This window comes from Podarcis tiliguerta, assembly GCF_965153285.1.
Source record: "Podarcis tiliguerta genome assembly, chromosome: 3".
NCBI lineage: Eukaryota > Metazoa > Chordata > Lepidosauria > Squamata > Lacertidae > Podarcis > Podarcis tiliguerta.
Window position 1 is genome coordinate 63,454,824 of NC_139536.1, and position 27,985 is coordinate 63,482,808.

A 27,985-nucleotide genomic window follows, 5' to 3' on the forward strand; every position below is an offset into this window, starting at 1 on the left:
GTGGAAAAGTACCTCCAAATTATTTCCCAGTCAAGTTATGTCTTTATTACGAATTATCACTATTTATAAGGCGCTGGCCTTGGAAAATGCAGCCACAGCAACTGACACCCAACTCTTTCAATGTTTCTCAGAAAGTGAAGCAAGAATGCCCAGGAGAAAGAATAGTCAGGCCAAGAAAGTATGTTGTATGTGTGGTCAGTAGTGATAATATTGTGCTACACTCAATGCTTGTGTGGAATCTTAGTAGATGTTTCTGCTTCAGGCTTATTGTGGCAAAGTAGCAAAGGCTTAGCAGCACTAAAAAACAACAACACCTCTAGCGTGGAAGCAGTCTAGGTCTACATGTGACCAAGCACACGAGGGCTGTGTTACTGAATTTGAGCAGAGACTTGTCAGCGCCAAGAATCTGAATGGATCTTGTTAGCTGTAACGGCATTTTCTCAATAGTATGAGAAGAGTGTCTTTGAGTATGTCCGGAGGACATTTTCTTCTTCACCAAATCTAGACATCCCTTACAAGGCAGGTTTTTTCTTAAGGAGCATGACTTCTAAGCAAAAACATGTATGCACATTTTAAAGATGTCTGTTATTTATCCATTAATATTCCAGAAATACCTTTCTCAGCTGTTCCTTAAATTACAACTGTGTCACCCATTAAGAACATTTTAATATATGTTTCATACACACGTACTTAATACATAGTATATCAACATGTTATTAATATGCAGTCTATATGATAAACTATCCTGATGACACTTTATTTGGGATTTCACAGTTCAAAATAAACAATTGTCCTGAAAGCAGGAGTATTTGATGCAATTTGTGTTTAACTGCAAATTGAGTGCTCTGTGTGCTTAATTAACACAGGTGGCGTTTTGTGGTGCTTTATCTGTGAAAAACCACCAGTGTTTTACAAATATTTGTGTACTAATTAGGATAATCTAATGCAGTTGCTTGTACCTTAAGGATTCAGCCCCGCCCAGTAAACATCTAGCTTCTCCCTCTGCATATGATAGTGAATGTACACAGGTGTGTACAAATGGGAAGGATATCAGCCATATAGGAATTCCTTTGCATGCACAGTTTGGATCCTGTGAGATTCAGTTAACATTGTGAGATTCTGTGAGACTGTGTGAACAGCACAGAATTCTGTTTTTAAAAGTATAAGCACAGAAGTCAAAATATTGTTCCCCCATTTGCCACACTCATGGTGATGGTAGGGAACCTAATTTGTTCTACCGGGTCTCAAAACTTAGCCCACCATAGGGTTTGGGGCAAACCACGCTCACCTGTCCTGTGAGTGAAGTTATATGATGTCAGGGAAGGGATGATTCAAGCTGCAGCTGCAGCTGCAAAAGAAAAAATAGGAATACAGTGGGTGCTCTCATACTTTCTTTGTGACCAAAATTTGGCATTTAAAAAAATATTGCATCTTTTCCCATTGTTCTGCAGGGGCGGAGGCAGGAGGATGCGGCGGGCGTGGTTTTCCCCACGTGTCACCACTGAGGAGGGTGACAAAATGCTGGGCGGCACTTAACGCAGGGCCTGCAGTGTGCCCGAGCCACACATCTCTCCTGGGAGAGATGTGGTGGCTTGGGCACACGCAGGCTCCGTGCTGCCCAAACGGTCTGCCTTCTGCCTCCCCCCCCCCCAGCTGTAGGGCGGGTGAGTGGGAGAAGGCAGGCAGACTCTGGAGGCCCTGTGGTGCACCCCGCCCCTATGGGGTAACAGATGGTAACAGAAATAATTATTTCAGATGTGGCTTAAATGCAAGCCTGTACGGTGGTGCCCCGCAAGACGAATGCCTCGCAAGACAGAAAACCCGCTAGACGAAAGGGTTTCCGTTTTGGAGGTGCTTCGCAGGACGAATTTCTCTATGGGCTTGCTTCGCAAGACGAAAATGTCTTGCGATTCCTGGGGGGTTTTTTCCACTCCCCACCCCCTTTTTCTAAGGCACTAAGCTGCTAATAGCCTTTTAGCAGCTAATCTGCTAATCCCTTAAGCCGCTAATAGCCGCTAAACCGCTAATAGCGCTACTCCGCTAATGGGCTTGCTTCGCAAGACGAAAAAACCGCTAGACGAAGAGACTCACAGAACGGATTCTTTTCGTCTTGCGAGGCACCACTGGGCTTGAAATTTAAATGGCTTGATGTCATAAGACATCAGGTGATGGATAGATGGGAAGCCTACTTCTGGATCAAGGGCTGGATCCAGTTCCTCACTTCTGGTGCAGGAGAACAGCTGGCGCCTTCATTATATACCTTTAGGCACCAGGCAAAACCCTACCTCCTCAGCCAGGCCTTTGGCTAATTTAAAATATGTTTGGTCGGGAGGGGAGGTTATTGGGTTTGGGGGGGGGCGGTTCTCATTTTATTTTGTTATCTTTGTATTGGTATGTTGTGAACTGTCCTGGGGTCTATGGATGAAGCGCAGTGTACAGATTGATTGATTGATTGATTGATTAATTAATTAATTCAAAGGTGATCTGTGAGATGTAATCCTAACATGAACAGAACTATCTTCCTTTTGTTGTGCTGTTTGCATACCTTTGCCAATCTAAGCAATTGAATGATAGATGTGGTAGAAAAACCAGAAAAATGAATTCTCTGACTACAAATCAAAACATATATCGTTTGATATAATTATGCTGTTTATTTGTATAAAGGTTAAATTAAAATGGAATTTTGTTTCCAATTTGAGTATTTTGGCATAATTGCATGGGAAAACAGCACTTAAAGGGAGAGAAGAATATGAATTTGTAAACAAAAACATTTCTACACGATAAATATTATCTCACAACAAGAAATAAAAATAGTGGCATGGATACAAGTTTGGATCACTGCAGTGTGTAAATTTGTCCTGTAAACTCCTAACAGTAGCTTCATCATTGGCAGTAGCAAGTTGGAAGCACAAGTGCTTAATGTTTCCAATGCTTGCACTGTTCTTGACAGGCTCCTTGTGAAACTAAAGCTGAACTCTCAATTCTACCCGCTTGAAAGCAAGTCCCAACTGAAATATTTCCAACTTATTTCTGAGTTGATGTGGTTAGGATCAGGCTGCAGGTTGCTAAAGATGAAAAGTGCCCAAGCTGAATACCCTTCCTGTGCAAGTTCCTTTCCAGACATTACAACGGCAACTCATCATCTGAAACTGCAAGGCACTTGAACATTTTCGTGGTTGTGGGTACCAGAGCTTCTAAAGCTGCTCTTAAGTTTGAGAGATTCTTTCACTTTGGTACTGTTACATGTTATTGATCACCAGATGGAAAAATTATGATGACTTTCATTTTTTTGCTTTTTTCTTTTGGCTTTTGGCTGGGCAGCAAACTTGCTAAGAAACGCAAAGATGCAATGGGAAACGCCAGGCAAGAAATGACCCATATGGTGAACGCAATGGATAGGAGTTACGCTGATCAAAGCACGCTTCATGCAGAGGACCCTCTCTCGGTCACCTTTATGGATTCCCATAACTTCAGTCCCAGATGTAAGTACAGTAGTGGCAGAGCTTAAATGGTCGTTGTAACTGAAGCTGGCAACTTGCTTTGTTTCTGTGTATAGGTGCTCTGTAGAGGTGCTGTTACATTTACACTAAATAAATTAATTTAGTGAGACACTTGAACTACAGTGGTACCTCGGGTTACATATGCTTCAGGTTACATACGCTTCAAGTTACACACTCCGCTAACCCAGAAATAGTGCTTCAGGTTAAGAACTTTGCTTCAGGATAAGAACAGAAATTGGGCTCCGCCGGCGCAACAGCAGCAGGAGGCCCCATTAGATAAAGTGGTGCTTCAGGTTAAGAACAGTTTCAGGTTAAGTACGGACCTCCGGAACGAATTAAGTACTTAACCTGAGGTGCCACTGTATGCAACAGTCACACCCAACCCCAATTTTGGGTGATGGCCCCCCTCCTCCAGCCACTCCCAGTAGCAGTACAGCCGTAGCTTGGATCTCAAATGCTTTGACTTCCAAACAAATCGACTCCCAGAAGTTGAAATTGAAACCCGGAAGTGAGTGCTCCAGTTTCTGAACGATTTTCAGAAAGTACAAAGTACATTGTTGACTTAGCTGGTCCCTTTCCTAACTAGTGTACTATCTGGCTCAGCGATTGCTGCAAGCTGTTTGGGACAAAAAACATGGATTATGAGACTAGGTGCCTTTTTGCCCAGCCTAGTTATTTCTACCATTTTCTAGGTGCTCATGTAATAGCAAGCACGATGGTAGCATTCTTAAGAAAAGAGCATATGTTGTCCCTTCTTTCCTTAGCCAAGATAAATCAATTAACTCTCTCAGTGCCTTGCTGTGCCCTGTTTTAGTGATAGTCCATATGTCAAATTTTCCACTTGAAGGGTGGGTTAAAGACACTATGGTGGATTCAATTTGAGAGGGGTGGTAAGTGCACATGGTAGATTACCTCTTCTCCTCAGTCTCAGGTTTGTACCTTGAAATATCTTTTTTCCTTCCCTACTGGAACAATTTGTTCCATTAGTTCCTGCAAGAGTGGGAGAGAGACCCTGCAGGAGCCCAATCCAAGCATGAGGGAGAAGACCTCCTTCTCCACAGGTCTTCCACAAGTGGGTGGCCTTCTCCCTCACCGTTGAATTTGGCTTCCACTCCTCTCTCTAAAATGGGGTGAGCTCCCATTGCTGGGTCCCTGCTCCTGCCAACCTAGCAGTTCGAAGGCATGTCAAGTGCAAGTAGATAAATAGGTACCGCTCCGGCGGGAAGGTAAACGGCATTTCCGTGCGCTGCTCTGGTTCGCCAGAAGCGGCTTAGTCATGCTGGCCACATAACCCAGAAGCTGTACGCCGGCTCCCTCGGCCTATAGAGCGCCGCAACCCCAGAGTCGGCCACGACTGGACCTAATGGTCAGGGATCCCTTTACCTTTTAATGCAATGGAAGGCCAATTTTAAGACATTTGTAGGGCTTAAGCAGTTGGTTTGGGATGCCAAAGCCTCCACAGTCCTTGGCTGTTCCCAAAGAAAGCTAATTATCAGCCAGTGAAATCGGAAATTCTTCTCTTGCTTAGAAATAATTTGGAAGTGTTAAAAAGCACACTTTTCCTTTAAAGTGAGTGTTTATGAGCCCATGGAGTTCTTTTCCATGCCTGCCTTGGGAGAAAGGCTCCAAAATCCCTAAAAGGAACAGTATGTAAATTAGGCTTAATATGCCATAATTTACTAAGTGTGTAGTGTGAAAGTAAGGTGTCCACTTGCTGATTTAAGTACTTGTGATGTTTCACTTTTCTTTCATCAGAGAATTTGCTGATGAATGTTTCAATCAAGGGCATTTCAGCTACGCCCTGTGAAAAACACAGGGTGCATTTAGGCTAGAACTGAGTTTCTAATAGCAGCAATTGCTTCCTAACTGTTCAATTAGCTGTTGGCAGCTGCACTGGCAAAACTACCTGAGAGTTTACTCTGTGGCTGTCAAGCAGCAAATGCTTAGAAGATAGCCTAATTGGGTCGTAGTGGATAATTTTGTGCGTTTATGGCATTGTGTAAAATGCAAACATTGCTTTCAACAAAGCAGACTGTGTGTTCTCTGTTTCACTAATAGACACTGCTATGTGACTTTATAAAATTATCTATGTTTCTTTATTGATAAAACAAAAAAATACACCAATTGAAGGTAATGTATTTCTTCACGAGCTTTGTTTTCCTGCAGTGCCCAATGATCCACTTGTGCCGACTGCTGTGTTAGGTGAGGACCTAGTCCATAATCTCTTCCTTCATGGATTTCATCTCCTTGCATGGTTTATAACTCCTGTCAACCAATATATTTACTGGGTGTCTAAACAGCTTGTTTCAGACTGAAAATATAAGCCTGCTGTTGGCAGAACATTCGGGTGTACTCATTTTCCTCGGGCAGCATCAAACAGTCAAGAGAAATGAACGGCCTTCCTGGGCTTGAAATGTGCACTGGAGGCTGGTTTCTCCCTCACTTTGGGAGGCTAATTGTTGGTTTTCACAGCTTAATTGGTGGTTGCTTCAGTGATATTTTTGTTTTCAAAGCTGACCTTGCTTTAGAAACAATGGTGGTTTCACATATTCAACCTGATATGGTAGTGTGATTATGGATGCTTCCAAAAAGGCATTTATTGTAGGATCAGTGCTACTCATGTATGGAGGTTTCTTTCAGTGTCCACACAATGTGTCAGCATCAAAATGCCAGTCTATATACCTTCCCCCTGCATTTAATTCCAATTTCCCCTTGCCAACACCAAAATCCAATGTGGTTTTTTTTAAAAAAAGAGTAGTGACCAGTTTGCAGCAAGTGACTTTTTAGCCATATTATGCTCCTGTCTGGAAGCACCCCATATCACTGATCTTCTGCAGAATAAAATTTGCTTTTAAAACTAAAAACTGGCATTGAAATAATAACCAATTGATACCTCAAAGTTTGTTTCGAAGCACCACCGCTGCAAGCTACTGGGGAAACTAGAGCACAAAGAGGGAGGATTCTGAAAGCAATATTAAAGATCGGAAAGGGACTTTTCAGGAGACAAGACTAAATAGAAAATGAGTATTCAGCTTCTACTGTTTAGAGTTGCATTCCCCAAAGGAGACAGTCCTTAGCTTTAAGGGTGCTGTTGAGTCCCACTTTCGAGATGCTTATTTCCCATTTGTACCACTCTGTGACACAGACAGTCGGTTAACTAGCTTCCTTCTTAGAAAATATATTACCTTGTGGCGGCTTTCCATGCCCTGGTTAGATTACTATACAATACTTTACATGAGGCTGCATTGGAAGGCTGGTTGGGCTGTTAACAGTGACATCCGGAAACAAGCACATCCTGTTCTTTACCAGCTACCAATTTGTTTCCACATACAATTTGAAGGGCTGACTTTGACCATAAAGCTATAGACAGCCTAGGGCCTGGCATCTGAAGAACCGCCTTCTTCTGTATGAACTTACCTAATTGTTGAGAACATCAGAGGAATCCCACTTCTAGTGCACCCATGTTCTTTAAATGTGGTGGGTGTCCACCAGCGACAGGGCCTTGCAAGCGGCACCTCATCTGTACAATTTTCACCGCTTGTGTGTGTTTTTCCATCCATGTTTTGAATGGCTTAAGAAGTATGACTGGTGCTTTTACATAGCTCTCAATTTTTCTTATTTACTTACTTACTTGTTGGGCGTTTTCAATAATATTGGAATCTCCCTGGGAGATTTTATATTGAAGGCTGAGGTAGAAATGTTTTAAAGAGAAAAGGGTCTATCAAATATCCTGGTCCCAAGTAATTTTGGGTTTTATAAGTCAAAGCCCGCAACTGGCAGTGCATCGAGAAACACAATGTGTTCAAATCTGTGCAGTTCAATTAAACCAATGGAAGTTTGAAATTATCTACAAAGGAAATTCCATTAAAATCCACAGAGGTAATCTAACCTAGATGTTATAAGAGCCTAGATAGGAGAAGAAAAGACTAAGGAGAGAACCCGATACAAGTTTGGAGTGAAGTCCCTAAGATGATTGGATGGCACCTTGTACGCCTCATTTTGGCAACTCCTGCAGCCAAGCTGGTGCCAAAAGTATTGCTCTGCTTTGATTTAGACCACATCAGTGATGCTGAGGGGGGGAGTCTTTCTTTCTGGGCAGCCCAGGCTTGCACCTCAGAGAATTCGCTTTGGTGCTGCTAATGCAGCCCTTTGACTTCACCCCCAGAGGCGCACTTCATTTTCCTTCAAGACAGACGAATGCAAACAATAATAGATGGGAGGAACTACAGCCGTAGCACTTTGCGTCACAAGTGCTACTTGAACAAGGAGTGTCAGGTCCAGATTTAATGGCACCCTCAGCCTGCCAGTGCACTTCCCACAGAGTAGGTCAAAGGCTATCAAATCATCAGTAGTACTGCATTGTTGTTAAGGATGAGGCCTAACAAACAGACGTTACCAGATCCAGAAACCCATTCAACATTTCTTTTGCCATTCCCAGTCCATATCTGCAGACAGCTTAATCCTGAAGCCTAATCAGCATGTGATTCAAGATAGAGTCCTATGGAACCTACCTGACAGGTAGCAGCAACCATTAAAATATTGTCTCCCAGTCTCCCATCCAGTAATCCAGAAGGATATCTTAGTTGAATCAAAGGCCAGTATAGGAACATTTGTTTTATCCTTTTCCTAGCATAAATCAACCAGTAGTACAACCAAATGAACTCAAGTGCTAAATGCTGGCCAGAAACTGCATTGAAATGGATCCAAATTCAAATGGAAACTGATGCATACCCAAAAAGCTTATCACCGTATAGTGACCGCCTCAAATTCCCACACCCTTTGCCATATTGAATTCAAGCATCCCCCTCCCCTCCTCAAAATACATGGCAGTTTGGGGGCTTTGGAACATGATTTTATAACATGAGGAATAAAAAATTTAGATGTCCGTGTCTCAGGCCCTTTGGAACCTGTTATAACTTTCTGAGCTAAAAGAGTTAGGCCAGAATCTAAAAAACCATTTTAGCTGTTATCTAAGGTTAGAGCACATCCCATGGGACTTTGAACTACAGATTCCCTTGCCATATCACAAACTGTTTTTAAAAATACCCCCGTTTTTGTTTTTAAAAAACAGCTTACAATGTGGCACAGGACGTGGTGTTTGAGAACCACACTTCCCTGTCTTATCTTAGGTGGATGGAGCTAGTTCATTGTACATATTACATTTTTATCCTGCCCTTATAATAAGGAGCTTAGGTTGGCTTCCATGGTTCCCTTTCCCCTTTATTCTTTAAAAAACTTTGTGGAGTAGGCTGGGAATTTGCCCAAGGCCATCCTATGGGCTTCATGACTGGGTGGGGATTTGAAACCAGGTCTACTATACTATAATAGTAGCCCCAACTCAGGGCTCCATAGCTGGTCAGGTATATGGATGTGGGTCTCCTATGCACACATTCAGCATTGTGTCAAATGTCCCATCCTTTTTCTTCAGCCATTAGTAATGATTTGATTACAGCTTTAAATTATAATTAACATATCTAAATAATTGCTAATTTTAAACTCGCTGATTGGGTGCTGTTTTCCTAATCCTTTTCATCAAGAGGCTCTTGCTGCCATGTACTCACTAAACAAGTATATTTGATGTGACATTAGAGCTATCAAAACCTCCAACTGAGTTAGGTGAAACAAATCTTTTGACATGCAAAGGTTAATCTGTTCGAATATTAGTGAGACAGGCAGCTGTGAAGAGCAACCCCAGGGCAAAACTGAAAGGCGGCCTGACAGTTTCAGCATGCATTCACATCACAGTGTGGCTTGTTGTTTGTTGTTCATTGACAAATATTATTTACGTGAGGCAAAATGTCTTAGTTGGAGTTCATGAGAGCTTGTATTTATGTTAGAGACTTGATACCATTGCTCATTCTTCCTTTTTTATATTTGACATTTCATTTCATTTCATACATACATACAAAAAAATGGCTTTGTAATATGTGCATGTCTGTGGTGATTAAAATGGCACAAAGTTGTTTAGATTTCTTTATGATTCCAAAATTGTAGAAGCTATTTTAGTTACCATTGTTACAAAGCTTCTACAACTTTTAAGCTTAAGCTTTGACTGTTTTCTAACATAAAAAAAGTTTTCGAATGTCTCAAGATTTATTTGCCTTTTTTAATGCTTCAATGGGCTACAGTCCCTATAACTGGTAAGTATTTGAGGAGACAGGGTGAGTGTGTTGACATGTCACACTGAACCATAGAACACATAGCCATGAAACATAGTTTCAAGTTAGCTTATTTCAAACAAAACATAATTAACATTAACCAGGGTTTTAGTTGTTCAAACAACATGCATTACTGTTCAGAATCAACCTATTACTAAACAAAAGCTTCTAAACTAATTCTCCTCAGAAGAGGTAAACTGGGATTGCACAAGTCTAAGCCTTGCATAGGCTGATCCCCATCCTGTGGAACTATGCTTTATAGTATATTGTGTGAATGTTGGCTGGGTAAATGAGGTGATTTATATTACAAGATATATGGTATAATGAATGAAACACTATCTTTAATATGACTTTGATTTGTCATTCACACTGTTACTCAGTTTAATGAAGCACACGATGATTCAAATTAAAACCCCATGAGATCATTTAAGGAGTGGGGTTATTTACTTTAATATAATAACATGATTGCTTTTATGGTACTTAAAAATGACTTTGGATTTGATCTTTGTTGGACTTTGATATGTGTCTGTTTTGAAATAGGACCCCTCTTTGTTCAGTTCAAATGTTTCTTGTTGGTGGAGTCAGATCAGTGTGGAAGAAGTAAATTCCTAAAATTCAGATTTGGAATGCAAGTAATCTGCTACCAAATTGGAAGCTTCTGTGTTCTGTCCAGCATCTTGTACAAGATTGGTTCAAAATAAAAGTGAAATAGTTGTAGAAGATGACTATTGGCAAAGCTCTGCCATACAATACAGTCACACATGCGTTTCTTTTTCATGTATTTTCCAGGTGTATTTCCCAGGTGTTGGCTGGGGCAACTGTGGCTAGCAAGCAGCTGGATAGGGCTCTATCATGCTAGACAAGTGGATTCTTATAGTCATTCTGAAGCTGTCAAACCCAAGTTTAAATTTGAACATATACCTATGTCAATGGAGTGGGATTTCAGTTGAAGGAGTTGATGTGTTTGAAAATGTGAAGGGCCTTTAGCTGTATCTGATTGTACTGATTCTAACATCAGAGCGTCATTTTATGCTGTGTGCACTAGGTACTCTGATCGTTAGATTAACTTATATTTGTTAATGTATATTCTTCTCTAAAACAATCTGTGTTGCTTAACTAGGTAACTATGTTATAATATAATGCAAAATTGGCATAGCAGGATCAGATCAGGGTAGCGAGGTGGATTTTCCAGAAAATTTTGAACAGGGGTAGCTTGTATGGGGAAATTTTAAGTTTACACTGAATTTTTTTTCTGATGTCCCGGAGAGTGGTGTAATTTGACATGCTTATTTTACATGTTGATCATAAAGAAATTACCTTATGTTAATTTTTTTGTCTAAATACATCACAAGTGTTTGACCAGAAATACACAAGAAGGAAAAACTAAAGCATGCTATGTGGTCTAAATGGTATATAATGTAAAATAAATTGTGCTGGAATACTTGTAAAAAAATAAAAACAATAGCATGTACTTCCCCTGCATTGTTTACAGGGGGTGGGACCAAAGGTACAGAAAACTGTTGCCACTAATAAATTTGAGCAACGCAAAGAAGTTTGCACGAGTATGCTGAACCATATACTTGCTATGGCTTTTCACCTGAAAACATTAACTACAACTTTAAAACCAGAAACTTGCCTAATACTGTATTTGCATCCACTCATTGTTACTTAATGAACATCCAAAATGGGGGGGGGGGGGTCGTCCGTGGCAAAATAAAGCCCTGTTTGTTTGTTTGTTTTCTTTTGGACATTTTTCCAACTTGCACCACTGAATGAAGTGAATTTTGTCCATTCTGTTTCTGGTGCCTGGCCAGATACCTCCAAAAACATTTAAGCAAAGTGTGAAGACAACAGCCCTCTCTAAAAACAAGATCCCTTTGAGAGTCTTAAAGGCCAACAATGGTTCAGTTTACGTTGCACATACCGATTATTTCAGGGTGAACTCTTTTTGTGCAATAGTTCTTTTTCTCCCCCCCCCCCCCTCCAAAATCTCCAAGGGTACATGAATTACCTCTGTGCAGCAGCCATAAAATGTAAAGCCAGCCTCTGGTCCAAGCAAGATTGACAGCTTTGCTTGAAGCATTTATTCTTATCATGTTCTTAAGAGAAGATAGATCACAGAGAGCAAGTCCATGTGAACTTGTAGCAGGTCTTGAGGGCTCCAAGGCAGCCGTAAATAGAAGGTTACTGCTTACTCAGTATTTGTATGGGGCATATAGAGGTTGCCCCATACACATGTTGTAAGCTACCCCAAGGCCCATCAGCTGTATACAAAAGGTGAACAGCAGTTTGAACCTATTCTGGAATTTTGTGCTGACTAGAGTTGGCCAACGCAAACTGAGTTCAATTATTTACTGCTGGACAGTGAATTTGATTTAAAGGGGGGGGGCATGTAAAATTATCTTCTGTGCTGTCATCCTGGTCCCAGGTGGAATTAGCACTGCCTAGTTCTCAAGATAAGAACAGACCTTTTTCCAAAACAATGCTTTTCAAAAAGCCAGAACAAATTTGTTGTGTGCACATTCCTTATTGTGGCTTCCAAAACCTTTACAGAGTGCAGCAGCGAGCTGATTTAAAACTGTACTGTATCTTGGAGTATTTGAGTCTGATTATTATTCTCTGGATTAATATCACCACAGATGAAAACCACAGTGCAACAGCAGAGTCAAGTCGTCTGCTCGATGTACCTCGCTACCTCTGCGAAGGAACAGAGTCGCCATACCAAACAGGCCAGCTACATCCTGCTATAAGAGTAGCTGATTTGCTGCAGCATATCAACCTCATGAAAACATCTGACAGCTACGGTTTTAAAGAAGAATATGAGGTAAAAATGTCAACAGCTGTGTTTTTTCAATAACTTAGGAGAGGCCCGTTGAGAGTACAGCTTCTTGTTTTCACGAGTTCTTAATTACAAGAAGATTAAAATGAATGTTTAATTGGGATTAAATTGTTAAAAGACCACTTCTCTGTGAACCATGAGTCAATGAAATAATCCCAAAGAGAAACTTTGAAATTTCATTGCTTTAGATGCTATGTCATAAAGCATTACAGAGGGTGTGCTTGAAACATCCACTCTCTACCGAAATTCCCTCCAGTTCTGCAGCAAATTTTTCATAACCATTTTTAAGTCAGCTGTTTTAACACTGATATTTATGTCAGATAACTGGTTGCTATCAGGGTATGGAGAGAGTAGGATTGTGGTAGGTGGATCCATCCAACCCTACCTGGTCTCAGGCTTTTGGTTGGCCACTGTGGGAAATGGGGTGGTAGACTAGATAGGCCACTGGACTCCTTATGTTGACGTGCATAAACCCTGTAAAAAAATTCAGGGTACAGGGACAGTGTACAGAGCCTATAGCAGAGGCAGATTTGGACCAGTGTGACCACATTGGGAGCTGACGCTAGAGGGTGCTGCAGGGCTTTGGAACTATAATGCAGTGAATTGAGAGAACAGAAGGCAAAGAGCAGGGGGTTCCAAATTTTTGCCTCATACAGGACTGAAATTTTAAAGACCAAAATCTGCCACTGCCCATACCCATGTTTGAACAGCATGGGCAAGCCATAAAAATGACTTTACTGTGAATGAGAAGCATGCTAGTACAAGTCCATATTGTGGTATTTCACTAAAGAAATACTTGATTTATTTTTGTCAGTGTGACAGAAATCATTTTTAACTGGGAAATTCTTTCTTCACATGTTTACCTATTTGTTGTTGGACAATTTATGTTATTTGTATTAGGGATGGAGAAACAGGCGAAGGCAATAAGCACACACTTTTTGCAGTTTAAAGTAGCAGGCCTTGAATTTGCTCAGTGTTTGCTTCTGCCCCCATCAGAAGTTTCCAGACCAGTTATTACATTTATTTCTAATGGAAAAATGTAGGTGGTTGCTATTTTGAATACTAAAACAAATGTTGAAATAAATGCAAAAATATGTGTGAATTATAATCTCATCTCCCCTCCCCCCCTTTTTTTTAATAAAGAGCTTCTTTGAAGGGCAGTCAGCTTCTTGGGATGTGGCAAAAAAGGATCAAAACAGAACAAAGAATAGATATGGAAACATTATCGCATGTAAGTTAAAAGTGGATATTTCATTATGTTGATGAATATTTAGTGAACTCGTACAGCATACCTGGTTCCCCCCTCCATCCAGTTTCCCTGTCTGGTAGATTTGGTTGAGAAATGGTGGCTGAGCAACATGGTGAGTCTGAGTGGAGATCTGAACAGCTCTCCCTATTCCTGGTCCATCACTTTTATCACTACACCACATTGATTATATCTACATCATGCAGATTATAGGGCCACAATTGTTGACTGAATCATATTTTACCTTTATAATGAGAGATCAGGGGAAGTTAAGTTTGACAATTTCTACTTAGAACATGGTTCAATGGATTGATTGTTGCCTGGCAACAACATGAGAGGAAACCCAGGTCCCTTGCTATGCTGTGTAGCCTTTCAGCTGAACTGGTGCTGGGTGGAGGTGGTAGGTGTGTTGAAGGAAAATAGAGTTGTTGTTGTTGTTATACTCCACCTACCTCCCTGAGGGGGCAAAGCAGCTTACAGATAGAAATATGGTCAGATATTTACTTATTTATGTACAGATAAAGGGTAATTTTAAATAATGTTATAATAATCAGAAGTGAATGAGTGGATGAGAGAAAGGGGTAGTAAGATACAAGTAAAAAGTTTTTTTTCTGCAAACCAATTTCCCCTCTCTTTAGTTCTTTTAAAATTTAAATTAACATCTCACTGCATTTCTGTTACACTGCTACACCATATTTGATTTTTCAGTTGTCTACCGCTGGTGCATTCTGATGCAGTGATTAGAATCAAAGAACCCTGACAGATCCTCAGGAGTAAAGCTTTTGATAGTTAAGACCAAAGCACAAACAAAATTTGATTACCATTTTACAACAAGAATAGCATCTGCTATCACTGTGCTAGTGGGAAAACAGCTGATAAAGGCTTAGATTTCTCTGTCCATCATATTCAGATGTGTGAAAGAGTATGCATTCAAATCACAATTTTTCAAGAGCTGAACATTTTAGTGATTGTGGTGGGCCAGATTCTTAACTGTTCAGGGTTCAGTTCATATACTACCTTTGGTAGTGATAAAGGCACCAAGAGATTACACTATGTGCCATTATTGCTTGAGTTTTTTATTGCTTTTCTCCTGAAAAGCCTTTTTACTCCACCGGGGGATGGGGAATAAATAGGACTGTCTGTGAGTGCATCTTCTTCCTCCCCGTTCCTCCAATACACTGATAATTTCTCTGATGGCCTTTCTCAATCGCCCTGCTTGTGAACTAATTCCACCGAGCCATTTGAGTGGACCAGCCTTTCCCAACATGGTGCCCACCAGATATTTTGGACTGCGACTCCCTGACAGTTGTAGCATAAAAATATCTGGAGGGGGCTAGGATGGGGGGGGGAACTATACTAGAGTGATGTGCAGCATATCCATGTCACTGCAAATCCACTTAAATGACAGTGGTAAAAGTAAATTTCTCCTATGACAGGTTGCTCTTGAGCTAAAGCTCATCACAATGAAGCAGCTGCCACATGGAACTATTTAAAGTAGCTGTCATGACTGAACTAAGCTATGAAGTCTAGTTTAAGACAGTTATATATGCCCCTACTTATCATCATCCATTGCATATACACATATTTCAGTGGAACTCCTAAAAAAAGAAGTGTGTTGCTTCTGCTCAGGTAAAAGTTTAAACACCAGAGTAGTCACTATAGGGCCCTCCAGATGTTTCTGAACTCCACCAGCCAGCATGGTCTGTTGTCAGGACTTTCTCCTGAAACATCTGTAGGGCTTCATGTTGGCAATCCCTGGATTAAAGGCATCCACTAAAATGTCTGTTTTGTTAGATGCCAATATATGCTAGTCCAGTCCCTTCTATCATTGCTTACATCCATCCATACCTATTGTACATTTGTTCTGGACAAGTTTTGACTCTCACAATATATTTACAGATGACCACTCCAGAGTGATATTGCAACCTGTGGAAGATGATCCTTCATCAGACTACATTAATGCTAATTACATTGATGTAAGTAGATGATACCGCTTGGTCTTTTTCTTTCCAGCTTCTCTCTGTGAAACTTTTTTGCATGCAATTCCTACAAACTGAATGACAGCTTTTCCCCCCAATTAAGAACAAAATGTACACTTTTCCTTGTTCTCCGTCCTAGTACTCACTGACATTGTTGTGCTTTCTTTCACATCTGACTTTGATTTGGGCTGTAGATTTGGCTGTACAGGGATGTAAGTACCACTATATGTGAATAACAGCATCCTGTTATGACTATTTAATATAGCAAACATTCTCAGTTGTGTTACTCTTCTAATTTTTATTACTAGATATATGTGCATGCCTCATTTAATTAATCCCATTTATATATCTGGTCTTTTAAATGTTCCTTTGTGTTAATAATTTATGTTTGTACCTGTATTTTAAAAGTTAGATAGTCCTCTAGTGCAGTCATGAAAACCATCAGCTAAACCAGCTGACCTTATCTGTTAAAGAAAAAAATCGCATTTTGCTTGAATATTATTTTTGTTTGCTTTGGTCAGTAGCTTTTATTTTGCATTCCATTTTCATGTGAGAAGCTGGATAGTTTGGTGTATAGTGCTGCTTCTGAAGACACCTGGTTATGATACGAAAGGGATTCTTGATGGTGGTGAATTGTCTCCTTTTGTTAAAGGGAGTCCAGTCATGATCACTTTTCTTATGGGCTGGGGACAATTCAGTAATGGTATATATAGTATATACACAGACATATATATTTAGAGACATAGGTTGTATCCACTGACGTTGTCCCATTAGCACAAGGAGTTTCTCTCCTTTTTTCTTTCCCCTGCCCCCACACCTTTTGTTCTGGGTGTTCACACAACTCATAATGTGTGCTTCATGATTTCACCAGAGATTATGTCTTGGTCAAGTATGGACATGTTTTGGAGACACAAAATATATATCTATTCGAGAGAAACAAATGGAAATAAGGGGGGGAAGGGTTTGGATATGATTTCACTGAAACTAGATGAAAATTGGAGATTAGGCACCATGCCTACTCAGAAGTAGGTCTTGTTGAATTTGGTATGGCTTACTCCCAGGCAAATAGGGTTCAGATTTTAGCCTCAGTCACAGTGGAGATCCATTAAATCTAAGCATGACTAAATCCAATACAACAAATGTTAAGACCCATGACTGTGGTATGCCTTACTAGGAAATGACTCAGCAGTTTGTTGTTGAGAAGTGTCAATATAACAAATTTATTTAGTGATAAATTTGCAGAAGTATTGTTCTCTGAAATGGAAGTCATTGGCCTAACACATGCAACTCACTCTAATTTTTAGGGACCTTTGCATGAAGTCCTCTTATTAAAACCGTCACAGGTTCTTGGTTAAATGCAGAGGGACACAATTCTGTCTAAGGAAACAGAAATGTTATTTTACAAGCATATACAAAACAGAACTAATTAATTTATTACAACAAAATTTTAAATTGTGCACTAAAATAAATTCATAAACATATAATCTATTTGAATATCAAGTTCTCTTTGGGTGTTCATTTCACAGCAGCAATTTCCCAGCTCAAGCAATTCAATAGAATGTGTTTCATATGAGGAAAATTACACAAAGTATTTCTAAGAACAAAAATAATACATAATAATTATTGAGGGAACATTGGAGAAGAAGGTGTTTACAGGAGCTTTAGCACTGCATATAAGGCTCATATCTCACATTTGTATACAAGGGGATATAGGTACTTTTCCTTGCAAGCCAGCACTACTAAATTGCTTACTTCTTCTTACAATGCTGTGCCATTCTATTAACAAAAAATGGCACTTGGAAATAATATCCATGGGTTCTGGTTATTATTACTTTTTTGTAGTTTTAATACACTGAATAGTGTGGAGCTCTTTCCAATGTTTGAAAATGATAGCGTAGAAAAAAATCAGTAGTATTATATGTGCATGTGTATATACATGTCTTTATGTAAAGTATTATATATGCACACAATTTGTTTTAAATCTAAAATTATATAACTGCACAAAATTTTTTTACAACATTGCATGTAGATTTTGAATTTGTGCACACATACACATTGTCCAGCTCTAACATTCAGCTGTTCTGCTTGTTATTTATGGCTCTAATATTTTTTGCGCATTCATAGTGGAAGCTAGTTTTTGCTAATTAAGTGTGATTGTTTCGCGGCTTATTATATGGAGCAGCAAACAGAACTATTTCAGTCATAAAAAGTGAAGGCAAAGTGTATAGTTTCAACACTGAACTAATGCTAGCAGAGATCCAGTTGTAGATTTCACATGACACCTATCAGGAAGCATTGATCTAATATTACGTAAAGTACATGTTGTATTAGGTTATATGAAATTTCCATCCAGTCTTAAGCACATTCACTCAGAAATGAAACCATTTGAAATCAATTGGACTTCATTTCTCTTCCAGCACTTTACTTGGAAGTTTTTTTATTTAAAAGAAAATAGTTGAAACTAGGCAATATAGCTGACCAGCTACGACTACCATATGTTGAAAAGGATGCCTACAAATGTCTTGGGTGTGCCTTCATTTTCCCTACTGGATTCTACTTTCAAAGCTAATAATAGTCCATTGTAGAAATCAACTTATTTTGCTGTTTCAGGGATACCAAAGGCCAAGTCACTACATCGCAACCCAAGGTAAGAGTTTGCCAGAGTATCTGTCATTTTGGACAGTATCTGTGTGGCAGGTTGTGAGAGCATGCTTCTACTCCTAACCCTACTCCTCCTTCATGTCACAAAAACGTGACCTGGAAAAAGGCTGCCGCATGACCCCTGGCTAGCAACAATGCTCTGCACAGCAAAAAAGAGACACCACAAGGTTTCTCCTGTTGGATCAGGAGCCTTCTGCTTCATGCTACCCCTTGTGCCAAAGTGGGGGGGGGGTAGTTTGGCGAGAGGGGTGGAGGGTTGCTTGTTTGAGTGTTTCAGTTGGTACATTTGAACAGTTTGGTTTATTTTCAGGGCAAACCCCTTCTCTAGTTGCAGTGAATGTGGGGCTCTCTATTGGAGTCATGGATCCTTGTTTCTCGTTTCTGTTTTTTACACCTATATCAACTCGGTAATAGTTACAACCAGGCAGAATAATCATGAAAGAAAGATAATTTGCCTCAAAGAAGCAAGGCTTCTAGCTTATCTGAAGGGTCTCCCTTGTCATAGCAAAAGCTCTTATTAATAATTTGGGGCATAATTAATTTAAGGTTATCATTTCTGGAGAATATAATGAAGCATTAACCATTACTGCAGTGAATTTTGCCCCATTAAGCTTGAAGAGATTTCTATCTCTTCAGTGCTTAGTTGAACCCATGGAACCCATTTTACAATAGGAGAACCTTGAAAATAATAGATAACTAAAATGGAGCCTAAGTATTTTAAGTAATTTAGCATCTCAGATTATAATTGTGTGAGCTATATAAAATTAAGTACTATTAAATACTGTTGGTTAAGTTTCATCTAATATAGTTGCACCTAATGCTTGCTGCAAAATGTTTACTATAGTCCACTGTAGGTACAAGTAACAAAATAGAGATGCAGCTGTTTGATCGGCTTAAGAATTGCATAGCAAAGTGTCTGTAAAGATCCATTTGCTTGTCATTTACTCCTGAGGGGGAAACCCACAACAAAAACCCACAACTCTAGCTGTGTTCAAAATGTAAGCACAGATGCTGTTTCCAACTTTTTTGTCGCTTAGTTTAGGCCTAATGTACTAGCTAACAATTTTTATTTTATTTAGTGCTGTCTTTTCCTTAGAACATAAAAATAGCCCTGCAGAAATGGACCAAAGGCCAGTCTTGTCCAACATCCTATTTCCCACAGTGGCCAATTCAGTGTCTAGAGAAAGCACACATGGAGGACATGGGTACAATAATCCTTGCCTGCTGCTGCTTCCTAGCAGCTATTTTTTCAGTTATACACTATCTTGAACCTGTCCTGACTAGTAGTCATTGATGGTGTTACCCTACATTAATTTAAGAAGGGGATATAAATTTATTAGAATTAGAATCGAAGCAGGGCTTATTAAGTTAAGGTACTAGACTGAAACTTAAGGGGCCGCTGCCAATGAAATTCATCCTATGGGGAAACAGGATGGCTGGATTTTAATTAACTGCAAAGTTCTATCATGGACAGACCTTGAAGTTCTGTTGTCTGTAATAAAATGACAGCAGGAGAGCAGGACAAATAGAGTTTTCCATAAAGACTATGATAAGATGACTTTTCATGTGCTAATGAACCCATATTAAAATTACTGATTTTTAGTACTTCAGTGTTTTCTTGCATAATGCCAAGTTGAAGAGTCTTAATGCCTAATAATCTGGTTTAAGTGAGATACTTAAGCACTAATGAAACATAAGTTATAAATGTGCAGTGGTCCGGGGAGGATTACTGGAGTCCTTCATACCTAAGGAAATAACTGGCAGGTATTTTAGAGATCAGTGGCTTGGTAGTTACTTTACATTTATTTAAGAGCATTTTCTTTTCAGGTCCAGTCCATGAAACGGTGTACGATTTCTGGAGAATGATATGGCAGGAACAATCTGCGTGTATTGTTATGGTTACAAATTTAGTTGAGGTTGGACGGGTAAGTAGTACCTTAGAAAGCACTGAAACCTTAGGAAACACATTGAACACTGTAAATGTTTCGCTAATGAAAACTGAATCAGTGCTTTTGAAATAAAGGCACCAGAATTCGAAATGAAAGATGCCAGAGCAGATTACCATCTCCCTAGATGAGAGCCAGGAACCCTACTGAACTTGTTCTCCCTTACTCATATGTGTGTAACAGGTCAAAGGGCTTGTGTGCTTAAACTCCAGCACATATATCCCCAATTTCTTGATTGGTATATGTTGTATATCAATCATGTGATTTAGATTGAGTCACATTATGTGTACACCTATGTATAAGCACACCAAGGGCCTAGAGATGAGATAAGTGTATGTGGGGCAAGAAACCACAATATCGTTTCCCCCTATGAACTTGTTCACCAAAGCATTAATCAACTATAGCATGTCTTGAAGTGCACAAATGATAAAGTATTGGATTAATGAAGAGAATTGAGTGTAGCTCCAAGTCCAACACTATCTGACCAGTTTGCTAAAGACTTTGTGATTATATACCATTGTGCTATACTCTTCCTGAAGACCCTAAACTGTATTTCAGCCTTTCTCTGCTTATTGTATTGACATACAAATAAAAGATGGACATTTGATGGTGTAAGTTAGAAAAAATGGAGAAATGGTTCTGAAAACAGAAAAAAAAATGATTGTGAAAAAATGAAATACTTAGGTAAACACTGTTCCTTTTTAAAGAAAAAAAGGTAACATCTGATGTAGCCAGGGTTAAAAAAAAGAAAAAAAGAACACTTGATTAGAGTAAGGGAACAATACTATCTTCAAAAAAGCCAGTGTAAAATGCAAGCAAGTATAATTTAAACCAGAGTAAGGTTGTACCAGATCCAAACCCCATTCAGTTGCAGAACTTCTGCTGCTGCTGCTTTGTTCTTCCTTGCTTAAGCCTAGCAGAGGGAAAACAAGCCTGTAAGATAGCCTTTTATACTGAGTTGCAAGGTCAGGTGACTGAGCTAAATGGGCTTAGTACCCAATCTAAGTCCTCCCTCTCTGCTCCTACCCCAGGATGAGATTATGCTTGGCTCAACTGGGATTGGGGATTTAGCTCCAGTTGAACCAGGCATCAGCCTACTGAGCTGGAAATCCGCTGCATCCTAAACTACTCACCCCAGGAGATCTTGCTGTAGGATCACCCCCTAAAACTTGATTCCTTTATTTCTGAAGCATCTTCATTGGCTATTTCATTCATGTAATGGCATATATATTATTGTATTACTAGGCAGAATTAATAAGACGTTGAACGTGTCCCATTTTTTCGTGCATTTGCCTTCCTTGGTTTGGAGATTTTTCAAAACTTTCCTTGCAGGTTAAATGCTACAAGTATTGGCCTGATGACACTGAAGTGTATGGAGACTTCAAAGTTACTTGTGTGGAAGTAGAACCGCTGGCTGAATATGTGGTCAGGACATTTACCCTTGAAAGGGTAAGTATATCTAAAACTATTATGTATACAAAATGTATTGCAAGTTGGTGCTATGATCATATATGCCATATGATTGTCCTGCCAATACTTCTGTCCCTTACAATCCCTTATCTACATCCATTAACAACTCACGTGTTGACTTCTTTATCCTCATATGAATTCATTTTGCCTATCTTCTCTTTAAAATATGTCTCAAACTATTTTGCCACCAGGTTACATTATGTTGTTATGTTACAATTTATTTCTATGCTAACTTTGGGGCAAAAAAGGCCCCCAGAGCAGCTCACAAAATGTAATACTTACATAATAGTCCCTATTATGTGGGTGGTGCTGTGGTCTAAACCACTGAGCCTCTTGGGCTTGCTGATCAGAAGGTTGGCAGTTCAAATCCGCGTGATAGGGTGAGCTCCCGTTGTTCTGTCCTAGCTTCTGCCAACCTAGCAGTTCTAAAATGTATCAGTACAAGTAGATAAATAGGTACTGCTGCGGTGGGAAGGTAAACGGCATTTCCTTGCAGTCTGGCACTCGTCATGGTGCTCCATGTGCCAGTAGTGGTTTAGTCATGCTGTAGTGGTTTAGTCATGCTGGCCACATGACCCGGAAAGCTGTCTGTGGACAAATGCCAGCTCCCTCGGCCTGAAAAGCATAATGAGCACCACACTGAATAATTGCCTTTGACTGGACTTAACCATCCAGGGGTCCTTTACCTTTTTTACTCACATAATACTTTGGTTAAACCAAATGTAAGCATTTTGTTATCTAAGCTATATTATGGAGTTTTTACTAGTCCCTTATAGTAATGCATAATGAGTTTCATTTGTTGATTCATTCCTTGGCTGCATTCAGCGAGTGAGACCAGTAACTATGACACTTGGCTTAGTGTTGAATCCCAACCAGTGATTGTATTTTGTTTCACTCAGAACAAACCATGATCAAAGGCTTTAAAGTCTGAACTTGATGAACTGTAGTTTGTTTAAACTCAAGTTAATGAACAAATCAGAGTCTGAAACTATGGTTTGATCCTAGCTTGTTTGCACTAGAGTTCAAAGAAACCACAACTCCTAAAGTTTGGATTTAATGGGGAAATTAGCTGGTTTTAGAAATGGAAGCATATGCTTCTGATCTCCTTGTTGCTGCAACAGAGGAGAGGAAGGGAGGGGGACTGCGGAAGATTACAATCCTCACTACTTTTTATTTCCATCATTACGCAAGTTGCGTATTATTCACCTGCATTTATTTTATTTTCACTTTTTATTTTGGAGCATTTATTTTAATCATCATTCTGTCTTCCATGAAGTACCTTGTAGCTCTGTGATGAGGCCATGTCAGTTACTCTAGTGTAAAGCTTCATGCATTTCTAATGTAGTCTTGTCATTTATGTACTATTTCAGTTAAGTCTTTAACTCCTCAGGACTGCTTTCCTTAAGAGTAGTTTTGCACTGTCGTCTTTACTTCCATGCTAGCACATGTGTTTCATGCTTAGCTTCTTGGGAAAGCCTTTTCATATGCTGTTGTGATTTTTTAATACATGCCGCATTGGCTCTATAAATGTACAATTTTCAAGATACAACGAGAAAATAGTGCCGCATTCAATATTATATTGGGTTTATGAAGGAAGCTGATAAAGATCAACTGACAGATTATATTTATAGTCGCACATAAATTCAATTGCAGAAGTCCCATTTTCAGCAACAGTTGTCACATTTTTGGCTTAGAATACTAACAAAAATGTTTATTGATTCTGGTAGATGTTGTGCTTGTCTCAAAATTCAATATTTTGATTTGAATGTCTTTCCTGCTCCCTAATCCATCAGATGAACAAAAAATATTGTCTGCTTTTTGTTTTTCGATTTCGACAGAGAGGTTACAATGAAATCCGTGAAGTTAAACAGTTCCACTTTACTGGCTGGCCAGATCACGGTGTCCCTTACAATGCAACAGGCCTTCTTTCATTCATACGCCGTGTTAAACTCTCCAATCCTCCTAGTGCCGGGCCTATTGTTGTGCATTGCAGGTGTGTAGAGAAGAGGTAGATGCACTTTCTATAACTTCTCGATGTGTGCATGAACTGTAGTCTCCTGTGAAGTTGTCTTAGTGTGACACTGTGTGATTCAGTCTTTGTTTACTTTTCTTAACTTGGTTTATTCCTTCTCAACTGTCACTTTAATAGATATAGCTTAATGATACTATTGCCCAATGTCCAGGCTTCCTGATTGCCCTACTCAGTCAGTTTCTATTTTATGTTGTCTAAAGTTTTCAGCTACACTGAGGTATGAATATGGTTTGGATAGATGGGGAAACAATTCTGTTGATTATCTCAACTTCTTCTGGAAATGCAAGTGAATGAAGGCACACAAGAACACATCAGTATTGCCCAACTTCTTCTTCTTCTTCTTCTTCTTCTTCTTCTTCTTCTTCTTCTTCCTCCCAGTTTAGTACTAATACTGTTATTACTACTACAACTACCACAAAAGAAAGGGTTCTTAGAATAGAATGTGTGCCTATATAATGACTAGGATTTTTAATTTGTTAGGGGGAGTTGTGATTTTAAGTGCGGAAATACTCTGTAAACCCTTTTCTGAATCGTTCCAGTGCTGGAGCTGGAAGAACTGGCTGTTACATTGTAATTGACATAATGCTAGACATGGCAGAAAGAGAAGGCGTTGTGGACATCTACAATTGTGTCAAAGCATTACGCTCACGCCGCATCAATATGGTACAGACTGAGGTATAGTGCTTCTCCGCTCTTAGTAATGGGGGTCCCAGTTCCCTTCTTGGATGTGTTTTGCCTGGGTGTCCTAGAAATAACACAGAACCTTGCTTCTATCAGGACACTCCACTAAGCAAGAATGAGCAACTGGTGCAGGCCAGAGTACTAATGGGAAGGTGGGCATGAAAGAGGTTTAAAATATTATACAGCTGAACCAGAATGGTTTGTGTGTATATCCCTGCTGATAGTTATTGGCATGTGGAAATGTTCAGAGCATTTATCCAGAGCTATGTATTTTTAATGCTGTTTCCAGTAACAAGCAAATTTGGTCGGCTGGCAGAAACATAAAAATGGAAACACCTCCCCCCAAAAAACATTAAATCTCTGGCTTCAGCAAATTACTGATGCCTTTGCTATTTCTAGATTTAAAAATTTGCCATTCTCAGGAAATCGCCCTGATTAAGTGAATCCTAGTTAAGGAATGGACTGTACTTAAGGCGCTTAAGCAGTATAAAAAATGGATTGGGTTAAGCTTCCTTGAATAAGATTCCTAGTGAGAAGGTATCTAAAAGAGAGATTTTGTGACTTAAAAAAAAAATATATTGCTAGACTATTCTTCTGTTCCTTCTTTGGCAGGAGCAGTATATCTTTATTCATGATGCAATTTTGGAAGCCTGCTTATGTGGTGAAACTGCCATCCCTGTCTGTGAATTCAAAGCTGCATATTTTGATATGATTAGAATAGACTCTCAGACAAACTCTTCACATCTCAAAGATGAATTTCAGGTATTTTCAGTTGCTGGTAGCTTTTATATACCAGCATTTTTTAAAATCTTTTTTGCTTCTAGTTATATATAATTTCTCCCAGTTTGTATATCAGATTCACAACCTTTGGCCACCTCCTTGCATTGAGCCTAATGTATAACCTAGTTCTTTCTATTATGTGCTTTACAAAGTCATCTATAAATGTGGAGTACAATTGTCTGATTGTAATTGCCACAGGCTGCCAATTTGTTTGAACAGCAGTGACCTTCGGCCTGCCAGGGGTGATTCTGCATTTTAAATAGGTGTGGAACACTTTGCATGAATTTCACACAATGCTTTCTTTTCTTCATTTTGGGCGGAATGCAGATTGAGAACCAATGCAGATAATTCATTTTCAGTCTCTGTCATGGCTGAAATGCATTACAACTCAAGGAAGGCAAGCCCTTTGCTTGTCTCATAGCAGTCCCACCTGGCAATGCTATTTGGTGCCGAAATCTATTCACGAATCTGTTCTGGTGGAGGGTGAGCTATATTGTACCAAAGATTTCCTCTGCCCTCTAGACCCTGAATTCAGTGACTCCTCGGCTGCAAGCTGAAGACTGCAGCATAGCATGCCTGCCAAGGAATCATGACAAGAACCGCTTTATGGATATGCTGCCACCTGACAGATGTCTGCCTTTCTTAATTACTATTGATGGAGAGAGCAGCAACTATATCAATGCTGCCCTTATGGACGTAAGAACCGTTTCCTTTGTCTATGTAACATGCCTTGAAATGATGGGTCGTAAAGTTGAAAATAATAATTGCTACTTAAAGCTAGTTAAAAGAAATATTGCTAGTTAAAGAAATATTTTGGCTTTCTCGCAGTGTTTGGTAAAATGGGTTGCACAGTGGTGGTTCTCTTGACTTTCCAATCCGAGTTTTTCATGCTTTCAGTAGCTTGTTGAAATTGAAAATTCACGAAAGAAAACTCTAGAAGGACTTTCATGATTTGTATGTTAATTTGCAGCCAGTTCTAGCAATTTGTCTTTTGCTAATGAGTGCAGTCCCAGGAGAAATAATGGATTAGCAAGCAGAACAGTGGAGAAATAATACTCAGTTCAACATCCTGCATAGCTGCTACCATCTGTACATGCAAAGTTTAGTTTGTTTGTATGCCAATACATGTGTCCAATGGGGAAGGTTCATAGTGCCATGGTAGAGCATATAATCTGCATGAAAATGCTTCCAGGTTCAATCACCAAATAAGGCTCACACTCCTGTCAGAAGCCCTGGAGAATCACTGCCAGACATCACTGTAGACAAAGTGAGCCAGATAGCCCTGTGTTCTCTTCCTATATTTAAAGCCTTTCTCCAGTTCCCCAAACAGTTATATATAAATACAATAGAATGTCTAAATAAGTTTCCTAATTTGGGAGATTTTGATATAAAACTTAAACTCCCTTTCTCTCTTTGTTATTCATTATAATTAATTTATGTTGCAAACTCTGGCTGTATTTACAACCTTAGCTTCCTTCTACATCTACAAAGAGCCCAAGGCATTGTTTTGTTGTACTTTTAGGTAGTTTCATGGATGTCTTAACAAATTCCCCCTTAACCTAAACAACCTGTGGGGCTCAGAGCCAAAGGTTGATACAATGTGCACTTTCTTGGAAATTAATTCTAATGAAATAAGTAAAGGCTGTCTTTCAATAAAATATATTGAGGTTTGTGAGGTGTTTTATCTTGCTTTCATATATAATGTTGAGCATGCTCTATGTGCTGGGGAGGGCATGATTGTTTCTGATTGCAATTCCTCTTTTGTTTACTACTTTTCCTTTTCAAAAATGCAGAGCTACAGACAACCTGCTGCTTTCATTGTCACACAGCACCCTCTACCAAACACTGTCAAAGATTTTTGGCGATTAGTATACGACTATGGCTGTACCTCTCTTGTGATGTTAAATGAAGTTGATTTATCACAGGTAAGTTCTTAATGGTAATCTGTAAAACTGTAAAACTGTGGTTTACAGTTAGTGAGACACTGTAAACCACTGATCCCCAAACTGGAACGCTCCAATGTTTTGGACTACAGGGTCCATCATCTATGCCAATCTTGGCTGGGGCTGATGTGACTTGAAATCAAACATCATCTGCAGGGCAGTATATTGAGGAAGGGTGATCTAGAAGAAGATGTAATCAGGTGGTAAAATTTTCCTGGAATGTACCACTTTATACTAGGTTAATAAGGCCTGCATGTACTCTACAATTCTAGATCCACTTATAATCATAGAATACAACACACATCAAAGTAACTAGCACTGCAAACTAATACTAGTCACTTAAATAAATCTTTCTAACCCCAAACAGGCCCTGGTGGCAGCTAATAGTGTTTCTAACTGTATTGATCTATACCTTCCTCCCCAATGGGTACCATGTTAACCAAATATGGGGAACTCTTGGCTCCTTCAGCAAGGTCTGAGGTAATTACATTGCCTCATCCTGCAAAGATGGAGCAATACAGTAATGTCTGTCTTGCAGTTGTGCAATCAAGCATTGATTTCTTAACACAAAATACATGTGCAATGCTAGCTATAATTTAATTTTACCTATTAAATATCATGCAGGGCTGTCCACAGTATTGGCCAGAGGAAGGATTGCTGAGATATGGCCCCATCCAGGTGGAATGCATGTCTTGCTCAATGGATTGTGATGTAATAAACAGAATTTTCAGGATATGCAATTTAACAAGG

The 27,985-nt window shown here is 39.5% G+C and overlaps 1 protein-coding gene and 1 long non-coding RNA gene across 21 annotated transcripts in view; one reads left to right on the forward strand and one right to left on the reverse strand.

Annotated features, from left to right (window-relative positions):
* Window positions 1-27,985, forward strand: part of PTPRK (protein tyrosine phosphatase receptor type K) — a 325,128-nt gene that overhangs the window by 288,519 nt on the left and 8,624 nt on the right. For 3 of the 20 annotated variants that reach the window (XM_083434768.1, XM_083434767.1, XM_083434757.1), the window contains 16 exons: window positions 3,322-3,482; window positions 5,667-5,702; window positions 9,629-9,640; window positions 12,298-12,482; window positions 13,641-13,728; window positions 15,643-15,719; window positions 15,917-15,934; window positions 18,333-18,369; window positions 20,211-20,308; window positions 21,662-21,778; window positions 23,638-23,807; window positions 24,371-24,506; window positions 25,125-25,274; window positions 25,815-25,988; window positions 27,086-27,217; window positions 27,860-27,985. In XM_083434768.1, the coding sequence (XP_083290894.1) occupies window positions 3,322-3,482; window positions 5,667-5,702; window positions 9,629-9,640; window positions 12,298-12,482; window positions 13,641-13,728; window positions 15,643-15,719; window positions 15,917-15,934; window positions 18,333-18,369; window positions 20,211-20,308; window positions 21,662-21,778; window positions 23,638-23,807; window positions 24,371-24,506; window positions 25,125-25,274; window positions 25,815-25,988; window positions 27,086-27,217; window positions 27,860-27,985 (1,717 nt within the window). The remainder of the gene's footprint in view (window positions 1-3,321; window positions 3,483-5,666; window positions 5,703-9,628; window positions 9,641-12,297; window positions 12,483-13,640; window positions 13,729-15,642; window positions 15,720-15,916; window positions 15,935-18,332; window positions 18,370-20,210; window positions 20,309-21,661; window positions 21,779-23,637; window positions 23,808-24,370; window positions 24,507-25,124; window positions 25,275-25,814; window positions 25,989-27,085; window positions 27,218-27,859) is intronic. The other 17 variants (XM_083434774.1, XM_083434769.1, XM_083434776.1 and 14 more) reach the window with 11 other exon arrangements.
* Window positions 21,078-27,946, reverse strand: LOC310675067. The gene is made up of 3 exons (XR_014509914.1): window positions 27,842-27,946; window positions 22,082-22,224; window positions 21,078-21,242 (listed from the first exon to the last, which is right to left on the reverse strand). It is a non-coding gene; the product is annotated as an uncharacterized lncRNA (long non-coding RNA).